Genomic DNA, 12,265 nt, shown 5'->3' with positions numbered 1-12,265 from the left:
AAAATAAATAATAAATAAGTCAAAACGAGCGAAAAAACGGTGTAAAATAAAAATACATGCACACCCACGGAGGGAATGCTAGTTGAACACCGTTTCGGTACGGAAGTTAGATATGGAATAGCGATTTTCACAACATTAAAATATTATGCGCAAGGTCATTGTAGCGTGACTATCAACAACAACAATGAGTGGCCCAAAAAATAAATGTAGTTTCGCCAATAAATGGCTTACACAGGATGATTATTCATCGTGGTTAAAGGAGTTTAAGTCAGACAAGCATAAGTGTATGTGATAAACTCATTGATGTCGGAACTATGGGAGAAAGTGCGTTGAAATCACACGCGAAAACAAGAAGTGAAGTCCCTTGAGGACAAATTGAAAACTACAAATGTAGTCTTGAGAGCTTGAAAGACTTATAAGAGACATGTACTAAGTATGTATACAGGCAAATATAGCTCATAAAAGGTAATCCCATTGAAGATCTCATAAAGGTTAAGATATGCTATTGTAGCTTATGGAAAATAAAACTGTTCTGTAACTTTTCTTCTGTCATAATGCCTTATGAAGAGCCTAAATGGTTTTGTAATTTAAGATTTAAAGCGATTAAAATAGTCCTTGAAAATCCATAAAAAGTCCTTAAAAAGTCCTTGAAAAGTCCTTGAATTTTTTTTGCCATGTCCTGTATGAACCATGTATATAGACTTATTTAGGGAAAAACTTTGAAAAACCTCTTGTTCAAAACCACAGGGCCTAGGGCTTTGATATTTTGTATATGACATCATCTAGTGGTCTTCTACTAAGATTGTTCAAATTATCCCCCTAGGGTCAAATATGGCTCCGCCCCGGGGGTCACATGGTTTACATAGACTTACATAGGGAAAAACGTTGAAAATTTTCTTGTCCAAACCACAAAGCCTAGGGCTTTGGCATTATTAGCCCACCATCATCAGATGGTGGGCTATTCAAATCACTCTGCGTCCGTGGTCCGACGTCCTTCCGTCCGTCCGTCCGTCCGTCCGTCCGTCCTTCCGTTAACAATTTCTCGTTATCGCATCTCCTCAGAAACTACCAGGGGCATTTTGACCAAACTTTGTCAGAATGATGTATTGGTACTCTAGTTGTGTCCCCCTGAAAATCAGACTGGTTCAACAATTTTTTAGTGAGTTATGGCCCTTTGTTTATTTCTATAATTTACATAGATTTATATAGGGAAAAACTTTGAAAATCTTCTTGTCCAAAACCACAGAGCCTAGGGCTTTGATATTTGGTATGAAGCATCATCTAGTGGTCCTCTACCAAGACGGTTCAAATTATTTCCCCGGGGTCTAATATGGCCCCGCCCTGGGGGTCACATGGTTCATATAGACTTATATAGGGAAAAGCTTTTAAAATCTTTTTGTCAGTAACCTACAATATTCAAATTTGGACCACATGTATGGTTTTGAGTGGCAAGATGAACCTTGACATGAGTTGACCTTGGTATTGACCTAGTGACCTACTTTCACATTTCTGTAGCTACAGCCTTCAAATTTGGACCATGTGCATAGTTTTGAGCACTGAAAAAACTTTGACCTTGACATTGACCTAGTGACCTACTTTCACATTTTTGAAGGTTCAGGCTTCAAATTTGGACCACGTGCATAGTTTTGTGTTCCGAAATGAAATTTGACCTTGATTTTGACCTAGTGACCTACTTTCACATTTCTCAAGCTACAGCCTTCAAATTTGGACCACATGCTTAGTTTTGTGTACCGAAACAAACTTTGACCTTTACATTGACCTAGTGACCTACTTTCACATGTTTGAAGATACAGGCTTCAAATTTGGACCACATGCATAGTTCTGTGTTCCGAAAAAAATTTGACATTGATTTTGACCTAGTGACCTACTTTCACATTTCTCAAGCTACAGCCTTCAAATTTGGACCACTTGCATAGTTTTGTGTACCGAACAAACTTTGACCTTTACATTGACCTAGTGACCTACTTTCTCATTTTTGAAGGTTAAGGCTTCAAATTTGGACCACATGCATAGTTCTGTGTTCCGAAATAAAATTTGACCTTGATTTTGACCTAGTGACCTACTTTCACATTTCTCGAGCTACAGCCTTCAAATTTGGACCACTTGCTTAGTTTTGTGTACCGAAATGAACTTTGATCTTAAGATTGACCTAGTGACCTACTTTCACATTTCTGTAGCTACAGGCTTCAAATTTAGACCACATGCATAGGATTGTGTACCGAAACAAACTTTGACATTGACCTTGTGACCTACTTTCACATTTCTCAAGCTACAGCCTTCAAATATGGACCACTTGCATAGTTTTTTGTACCAAAATAAACTGTGACCTTAAGATCGACCTAGTGACCTACTTTCAAATTTCTCAAACTACAGCCTTCAAACCTGATGCACATGCATAGTTTTGTGTACAGAGAACTTTGTCCTTGAAATTGATCTAGTGACCTACTTTCACATTTCTCAAGCTACAGCTTTTGAATTTGGACCACATGCTCAGTGTTGTGTACGGAAATGAAATTTGACCTTGAGCTAGTCAGTAAGTCTTGAAATTTGGAACACTCAAAAATGGCACATTGGTGGGCGCCAAGATCACTCTGTGATCTGTTGTTTCAAATTAAAATGGGTATGTCTCCGTAACTAATAAAGATACTGATCTAAAATTTCATTTATGTCAACAGGTGAACTTGGACAATCAGTGAAGATACATATTGACTGAATTTATGACAAATTACCTCCCTTTATTTTTAGCTCACCTGTCACAAAGTGACAAGGTGAGCTTTTGTGATTGCGCAGTGTCCGTCGTCCGTCGTCTGTGTGTGCGTCTGTCCGTCCATCCGTAAACTTTTGCTTGTGACCACTCTAGAGGGATCTTTATGAAAGTTGGTCAGAATGTTCATCTTGATTATATCTAGGTCCAGTTCGAAACTGGGTCACGTGCCGTCAAAAAGTAGGTCAGTAGGTCTAAAAATAAAAAAAACTTGTGACCTCTCTAGAGGCCAAATACTTCAAAAGATCTTCATGAAAATTGGTCAGAACGTTCACCTTGATGATATCTAGATCAAGTTCGAAACTGGGTCACGTGCCGTTAAAAACTAGGTCAGTAGGTCTAAAAATAGAAAAACCTTGTGACCTCTCTAGAGGCCATATATTTCACAAGATCTTCATGAAAATTGGTCAGAACGTTCACATTGATGATATCTAGGTCAAGTTTGAAACTGGGTCACGTGCCATCAAAATCTAGGTCAGTAGGTCAAATAATAGAAAAACCTTGTGACCTCTCTAAAGGCCATATTTTTCATGGGATCTGTATGAAAGTTGGTCTGAATGTTCACCTTCATGATATCTAGGTCAAGTTTGAAACTGGGTCACGCGCACTCAAAAACAAGGTCAGTAGGTCTAAAAATAGAAAAACCTTGTGACCTCCCTAGAGGCCATATATTTCACAAGATCTTCATTAAAATTGGTCAGAATGTTCACCTTGATAATATCTAGATCAGATTCGAAACTGGGTCACATACCTTCAAAATCTAGGTCAGTAGGTCAAATAATAGAAAAACCTTGTGACCTCTCTAGAGGCCATATTTTTCATGGGATCTGTATGAAAGTTGGTCTGAATGTTCATCTTGATGATATCTAGGTCAAGTTCGAAACTGGGTCACATGCGGTCAAAAACTAGGTCAGTAGGTCTAAAAATAGAAAAACCTTGTGACCTCTCTAGAGGCCAAATATTTTATGAGATCTTCATGAAAATTGGTCAGAATGTTTACCTTGATGATATCAAGGTCGAGTTCGAAACTGGGACACATGCCATCAAAAATTAGGTCAGTAGGTCAAATAATAGAAAAACCTTGTGACCTCTCTAGAGGCCATATTTTTCATGGGATCTGTATGAAAGTTGGTCTGAATGTTCATCTTGATGATATCTAGGTCAAGTTTGAAATTGGGTCAGATGCCATCAAAAACTAGGTCAGTAGGTCAAATAATAGAAAAACCTTCTGACCTCTCTAAAGGCCATATTTTTCATGGGATCTGTATGAAAGTTTGTCAGAATGTTCATCTTGATGATATCTAGGTCAAGTTCGGAACAGGGTCATGTGCGGTCAAAAACTAGGTCAGTAGGTCTAAAAATAGAAAAACTTTGTGACCTCTCTAGAGGTCATACTTGTGAATGGATCTCCATAAAAATTGGTCAGAATGTTCATCTTGATGATATCTAGGTCAAGAATGAAACTGGGTCACGTGCCTTCAAAAACTAGGTCAGTAGGAAAAATAATAAAAAAAACCTTGTGACCTCTCTAGAGGCCATACTTTTCATGGGATCTGTATAAAAGTTGGTCTGAATGTTCATCTTGATGATATCTAGGTCATGTTTGAAACTGGGTCAAATGCGATCAAAAACTATGTCAGTAGGTCTAAAATTATTAAAATCCTTGACCTCTCTAGAGGCCATATTTTTCAATGGATCTTCATGAAAATTGATCTGAATGTTCACCTTGATGATATCTAGGTCAGTTTAGAAACTGGGTCATGTGCGGTCAAAAACTAGGCCAGTAGATATAAAAATAGAAAAACCTTGTGACTTCTCTAGAGGCCATATTTTTCATGAGATCTTCATGAAAAGTAGTGAGAATGTTCACCTTGATGATATCTAGGTAAAGTTCAAAACAGGATCACGTACCTTCGAAAACTAGGTCAATAGGTCAAATAATAGAAAAACCTTGTGACCTCTCTAGAGACCATATTTTTCAATGGATTTTCATGAAAATTGGTCAGAATTTTTATCTTGATAATATCTAGGTCAAGTTCAAAACTGGGTCACATGAGCTCAAAAACTAGGTCACTATGTCAAATAATAGAAAAAACGACGTCATACTCAAAACTGGGTCATGTTGGAAGAGGTGAGCGATTCAGGACCATCATGGTCCTCTTGTTTATCTAAATGAATACACCTTAGCAGCTTCTAATGAGATTGGTTTGAAACGTTATTTATGTCTTCCATGGTAAGAAATAAAAACAAAATCCATAATGTACTAAACTTTTTATCTGTTATTCACATTAATTTATGTAATACTTAAGAAAATATAAGTATATGTTTTTTCCGCCATTTAAAGTAACGTTTACTTCATGACGTCACATCCGTTGTTTTATTATGTATTTATCCTGATGAAGGCGTAAGCGCCGAAACGTTGATAAAAGATAAATATTCACGTGTTGTTGAATTTTACCATCGTATGGTAAGAAATAGTCATATTAGATAACTCTTGATTGAACATTTATCGATATGAATACTTTACTAATATATTGTTGTACAGGCTTGTACTCTGTATCTTCTACATGCATATACCAATGCATGATTACCTCCCCTGATTTTAATAAAAATGGATTTATCTCGGTAAATATTTATATTACTCATTTGAAATTTCATTATTGTCTTTAGTTGGACTGAGGCAATCAGGGTAGATAGCTATGGACTGATTTTAGGTCAAATTACCTCCCTTCGTTTCAAATTAAAATGGGTGTATCTCAGTAACCAATGAAGATACTGATTTGAAATATCATTTGTGCCATCAGATGGACTCGGACAATCAGGGTAGATAACTTTTGACTGAATTTTTGACAAATTACCTCCCTTTATTTTATGTAAATGAATATATATCAGCAGCATCTAATGAGATTGGTTTTAAATGTTATTCAAGTCTTCCAGGGTAAGGAATAGTCATGTTAGTACAAAAATGCAGCATTTGAGCCTAGGACCCTCAAACTTGGTATGGAAATTGGCCCTGACAAGGTCAAAAGGGACTGTTACAAGAAAATGTTTATCCTGATGATATTAAGTGTGTATGCCTATGACATTGTGCTCTGTGTCAAAACTTGATCATATCATTTTGAGCAATGGTACTCAGGTGAGCAATACAGGGCCATCATGGCCCTCTTGTTATGTCTCCCACCACACAGTGGTGTGGGAGATATATTGATTTACTCCAGTCTGTGTGTGTGTGTGTGTGTGTCTGTCACAAAGCTTGTCCGCACTCTAAGTCGAACATTTCTCATCCGATTTTCACCAAACTTGAACAAAATGTGTTTGACCATAAGACCTCGGCCAAGTTCGATAACTAGCCAAATCGGTCCAGGCGTCTTGGAGTTATGGCACTTGAATTACCAAAAATCGGTCTTTTTACTCTTGTCCGCACTCTAATTCGAATATTTCTCATCCAATCTTCACCAAACTTAAACAAAATGTGTTTGACCATGAGACCTTGGCCAAGTTTGATAACTAGCCAAATTGGTCCAGGCATTTTGGAGTTACGGTCCTTGAATTATCGAAAAATTGGCCTATTTACTCATGTCCGCACTCTTAATCAAACATTTCTCATCCGATCTTCACCAAACTTGAACAAAATGTGTTTGGCCATAAGACCTTACCCAAGTTCGATAACTAGCCAAATCCGCCCAGGCACATTTGATTTATGGCCCTTGAATTACTGATTGGATCCACTCATCCAGACCATCTAATTGGATCCACTCGTCTAAAACATCTAGAGAAACTAACATTTTTCATAGGGGCAGTTGTGGGAGACATGTGCTTTTCTCAAAAGCATCTCTAGTTTGTTCTGTTTGTTGCTTTGTCCTTAAATTCCAGTAGTTTCAGAGAGATAAACAATACATGAAGTACCAATTACCACCTGTTGAATAGGTATTAATGAGTCACATTCTGCAGGTGTGTTTAGTACTATAAAGAAGCCATAACATGCATAATTTTACCCTCAAGGTGAGTTATTGTGACCTGTCATTGTCCGGGGTCCAGTGCCGGCAATATTTGCCTTGTGAACCCTCTAGAGGCCACAGTTGTGACCCAATCTTTATGAAACTTGGGCAGAATGTTTGTCTTGATGATCTCTAGGTCAGATCTGGAACTGGGTCGTGTGGGGTCAAAAACTAGGTCAGTAGGCCAGGTTAAGGAAAATCTTGTTAACACTAAGTCCACAGTTTAAGTTTGAAACTCATGAGAATTGGTCAGAATGTTTGTCTTGATAACCTCTAGGTCAAGTTTGAATCTGGGTCATGTGGGGTCAATTCAAAGGAAAAAGTTTGTGAACACTCAAGAGGCCATAGTTGTGACTCAGTCTTTATGAGAATTGGTCAGACTGTTTGTCTTGATGACCTCTAGGTTAAGTTTGAATCTGGATCTTGTGGAGTCAAAAACTAGGCCAACCGGTCAAATCAAAGGAAAGGCTTGTTAACACTCTAGAGACCAGATTTATGATCCTATCTTCATGAACAATAGTCAGAGTGTTTATCTTGATGATCTTTTTGGCAAGTTCGAATCTGGGTCACCTATGGTCAAAAACTAGATCACTAAGCTAGATCAAAGGAAAATCTTGTTAACACTTACTTGGAAACCACAATTTAAGTTTGAAACCCATGAAAATTGGTCAGAAAGTTTGTCTTGATGAAATCTAGGTCAAGAATGAATATGGGTCATGTGGGGTCAAAACTAGGTCACCCAGTCAAATAAAAAAACCCATCTGTATGTGCAATAGGGGCTGCATTTTTGACTGAATATTCGTGAAATTTGATCAGAATGATTTTCATGATGAAATCTAGGTCAAGTACAAATCTGGATCATCAGGGGTCAAAAACTAGGTCTCCTGGTCAAATAAAAGAAAAATAATGATTGTGTATGCAATAGGGGCTGTATTTTGCATTTGATGTTCATGAAACTTTGTCAGAAATCTCGTGATGAGCTCAGATGAGTTTTTATCTGGGTCATGTGGGGTCAAAAACTAGGTCACTCTAGGTGCAACATTTTTTATTCTATCTGCATAAAACTTGGTCAGAATATTTGTTATCATGAAATCTTGGATAATTTTGAATCTGGGTCACGCGGGGTCAAAAACTAGGTCACTAAGTCAGATCAAAGGTAAAGCCTGTCGACACTGTAGAGGCACCTTTTAATCCCCCGACGAAAGTCGGAGGGATAGTTTTGGCGTTGTCCGTCCGGAGCCATATCTAGGAAATGGTTGGGAATATTTATATAAATCGTCATGTACGTGTTCACCACAATGAGTTTTTGCGGCCCGCCAAGTTTCAGTCAGATTGCCCTAGTAACACCAGAGTTATGGCCCTTAGAAGTTTCTAGTGTTAACTATATAGGGTACTATAAATATGGCAATTTCTGCATCATAACTTTTGATATATTTGACCTAGAACTATGAAACTTAAACAGACTTTAGATCACCATAATGTGGTTTTGTACACACAATTTCGTTAAGATTTATTTTGTAAATTAAGAGTTATTGCCCTTTAATTGTATAAAAATCCACATATATGTACATAACAAACTTACCATTTGGTAGAATTTCATTAAATTTCTTTCATTCTTTTCCATGAACATTTATTGTAAACATGTGAACTTGTGAACCCACACCTGGCCACCCCCTTACCTTGATCACACCCCCTTCACCTCCCCACCCCCCCCCCCCCCCCCCCAAAAAAAAAAAAAAATTAAGAAGAAGAAATTATTCCTTATTTTAGATTTTTTTCAAACAAACGTAATATACATGTTCACTGCTATGAGGTTATGGGGCCCATCAAGTTTCAGTCATTTTGCCCAAGTAACACCAGAGTTATCGCCCTTAGAAGTTTCTAGTGTTAAGTACAATTGAATATCGTTACCTTGATATCGGTTAGCACGATACTCCAGTTAGCACGATGTGTTTGAGTTGGTCTCGATTTTCCCCTATTTATCTTAATGTAATTATTTATCATTACCTTGATATGATTAGCTCGATATTTTGTTTAGCTCGATGAGATTTTTCAGTCCTTTCAACTTACCTATACTGTTTACACCTGGTTTTGTCGATATCACAGATTGTCAAAAAATATCAGTGTTATTTGTAAGGTGTGAAAATCAACCTGTTGTTGTCCGGTGATGTATTAATCATATTCAAGTTAGTTTGTGTGTTTGTTTTGTTTGTTATTTAATCTTTAATCCAATTTAAATGTCAGGAAGTTATCTAACTCCCAATAATTAGTCTTATAAAACAAAAAAGTATAAAATATAATTTATTTTTATAACTCTTTGTATAAAAGCAGGAAAGCTCCAATATTACAACTAATTTGGACTAAATATTTTCTGTTTGACGAGGTAAAAATCTGCCATTTAGGATTGAGTAACAGTATGTGTATTTAACAGGCAAATTTTCGTTATCGAAGCACAGTCAAAATGACTACTCAACGAGGAACATTATCGCTGCATTCAGACTTGTTTAGGGAAGGAATAAAAATGTTAATATTTAAATGTATATTTTGAAAAATTAAAAAGTTGTAGGTATGTATTTAAATAAATTAAGATGCTTTATTTGTCAATAAGATTAATATCGTATTTACGTTTTCTATTATTTCTTTCTCCTTTCAAACCCTCTGGAAAAAGCATTGGATATTATGACAATATAGACGTCAGACAAAAGAACAAAGTAGTCCCAGATATTGTGGATATCGTTACGTCGAACTTCAGATACGTCGATGCAATTTTTACAGTCCCTTGAATATCGGGGTAACGGTATTCGACTGTATATAGGGTACTATAAATATGGCAATTTCTGCATCATAACTTTTGATATATTTGACCTAGAACTATGAAACTTAAACAGAATTTAGAGCACTATAATGTGGTTGTGCACACACACTTTTGTACGGATTTTTTTTGTAACTTCAGAGTTATTGCCCTTTAATTGTCTAAAAATCCACATATTTGTACATAACAAACTTACCATTTGGCAGAATTTCATTAAATTTCTTTCATTTCTTTTCCCTGAACATTTATCATTAACATGTGAAGTTGTTCGCCCACACCTGGTCACCCACTTGGCTTGTTCACCCCCGCCCCCCCTTAATACAGTAAGCATATCCCATTCAAAATAAATTCTTTACTTAGGATCAAAGTATCATACATTTATTATGTAGGGGCATATGTTGAGGCCAACCTTTCTACAGTTATCATTATTGTACCGAAGTATGTTTTATGTAAATATACACAAAACATTCAAAAGTATTGTGCAGAACACTTTCCAAAAAAATGAACAAACATGAATATAAAACCAACAGGACAAAGGGATTATCTGATGTTGATATAAAACATGAAAGACTTGCAGGATCAAATACTGATCTACATATTCATGATTACCGAGTCAGTATGAAAAATATTGTAAAATAATTTCTTTTTTTAACAAACTACTAAAATCAGCCAGGGTCTCTTAACAAGTGGTTTGTTTGACGTGTGCTTACCTACCTGCAAATATTTCTCAACTTAATTATTAAATCATTAATATGTAGATGTAATAATTTTATGTCTTTTCACAATATCACAGGATTAAGTTTGAAACCTTGCATTCAGTAGAAGGTTGCAAAGTGGAATTACTAAAATCTGTGCTTGCTGTTGTTTATTAGTCGACACTGTTTTCTTTCTTTTTCAAGGATCATCAAAGTCTTCGAAGTCAGAGAGTCGTAATTCTACTGGAATGCCAGTTATGAATACTCCAGACAACTCCCCAAAACGTAAACGAACTCGTCACACTCCATCATCAACAGCAAGTCCTGCCACACCAGATGCCCCACCCCCAAAACGAAGAAGATAACAATGTGTGTGACAGTTACATATGTGTAATCTTCACAGTGTGTTTACACAGATTGACTTACATTTTACAGATACATGGAGACGTGTTAAAACTAATATAGGCATGGATGTGCAGGCTGATCTTGGTCAGCACTGGTCACAAAGACAAAACCACTTGCCACCAGCAGCTTTTTACAGATTTTATTAAACCACAAATGGTCTGTTGGTCAATACTGTACTTGCTTGGCATGTTGTGCCAGTTTTAGGTTTTGTTTTTGATGAAAATAATCAAGTTTATCAAGTGGTAAAAGTGTAGTATATGACATTAGTAAGTAGAAAAAGCAGTAAATATTACCTTACTTTAGTAAGTAGAAAAGAAATGTACCTTTAGTTAAGGGTCTCTGTGGCTGTTACTGACATGGAGTCACTTGCCCATCCAGATATATGTTAGAAACCTTGTGCAAGGTGTATATTTCTTCATGTGGGTAAGCCAGCCCACTGAGTGCTACCCTTATTTTAGGATATAGGAAGAGTACTACCCTTGCTTTAGTAAGTAGGAAAAGAACATTGTCTTAACTTGAGCAGATGAGAAGAGTTGTGCCTTTATTTCAGTAAGTGAAAAAGAGTACTTCCTTAAGAACTGTTACAAGCGGGAAAAGCTTATTACTTTATTTTCATTAGGGAAAACAGTTTTTCTTGAGTGGGGGGAAAAAAAGTACTACCTCAGCTTTAGTAAGTTAGAAAGGTACTTGGGGTATTAACTGGCATTGGATTCTTGTGAATATTTCTGGAAAATTTATGCTGTCATGTATGACTGATAATAAAATTTTTGAAATATTTGACTCTTGGCATAGATCTGAGTGTGTGACAGGAAAGGCCGTACCGGCGACAGTAACCATCAGAACAAATCAACACCCTTTACAATATTTACAAATTTATTTACAAAAGATGATTATTAACAATGAATAGATATGAAAAGAAAAAAAAAAAAACGATTATAAGAAAGAAAAAAAAAGAAAGTTCAGTATCTCTAGATACAAAAGTTCTTATAGTCCATTCTAATCTGACGTGACACAGGTCTTTAATGTAATTGTGAACTTTAAGTAGCACAAACAAAACAGATTTTCTAAATTCAAAATACAGTCCCTTTAAACAGTATACGTTGATTCCGTGTTGGCTCCCTATGGTGGTAGGTGATTGCATCCCTGAGCTGACTTCAGAGGATAACAAAAATCATCGTCTTTGCGGTTTACGGCACAACCATGGGACGAAAGCTCTGCGCTGGGAATATCACATCCAGGCGAGTGAAGACAAGTGAACCTCGGGCATTGTACTTCCGGGTTATGACATCACCAGGTAAAATCGTCTGGCGGAAGAAGCTAAAATATATAACATATGGTAAGCACCATAGCAAAACAAATAAGTCAGGGCATAAAACTGCTCCTTTGGGTACACCATACCTCCGTAGGCTCCCATAAATAATACGTGCTACTTATACAAAATATATGTGCTACTAAGTTCAGACGTCACGTGATTAAAATACGTCACTAATTACTTCCATTATTACAAAGATTACTTACTTAAAAGACAAAAGTTAAAGTATGAAAAAGATATGAAAAGTATATGATGAAA

The 12,265-nt window shown here is 36.5% G+C and overlaps 1 protein-coding gene across 1 annotated transcript in view; it reads left to right on the top strand.

The window, feature by feature from the left end:
- Positions 1-11,463, top strand: part of LOC123525926 (MRG/MORF4L-binding protein-like) — a 34,673-nt gene extending 23,210 nt beyond the window's left edge. The window contains exon 4 of the mRNA XM_053537832.1: positions 10,495-11,463. Within this exon, the coding sequence (XP_053393807.1) occupies positions 10,495-10,655 (161 nt within the window). The 3' untranslated portion in view covers positions 10,656-11,463. The remainder of the gene's footprint in view (positions 1-10,494) is intronic.
- The last annotated feature ends 802 nt before the right edge of the window (positions 11,464-12,265 follow it).

The sequence above is a fragment of the Mercenaria mercenaria genome, chromosome 3 (genome assembly GCF_021730395.1).
Source record: "Mercenaria mercenaria strain notata chromosome 3, MADL_Memer_1, whole genome shotgun sequence".
NCBI classification, from domain to species: domain Eukaryota; kingdom Metazoa; phylum Mollusca; class Bivalvia; order Venerida; family Veneridae; genus Mercenaria; species Mercenaria mercenaria.
The sequence above is the reverse complement of the archived record's forward strand: the minus strand, read 5'-3'. Positions and strand labels throughout refer to the sequence as shown.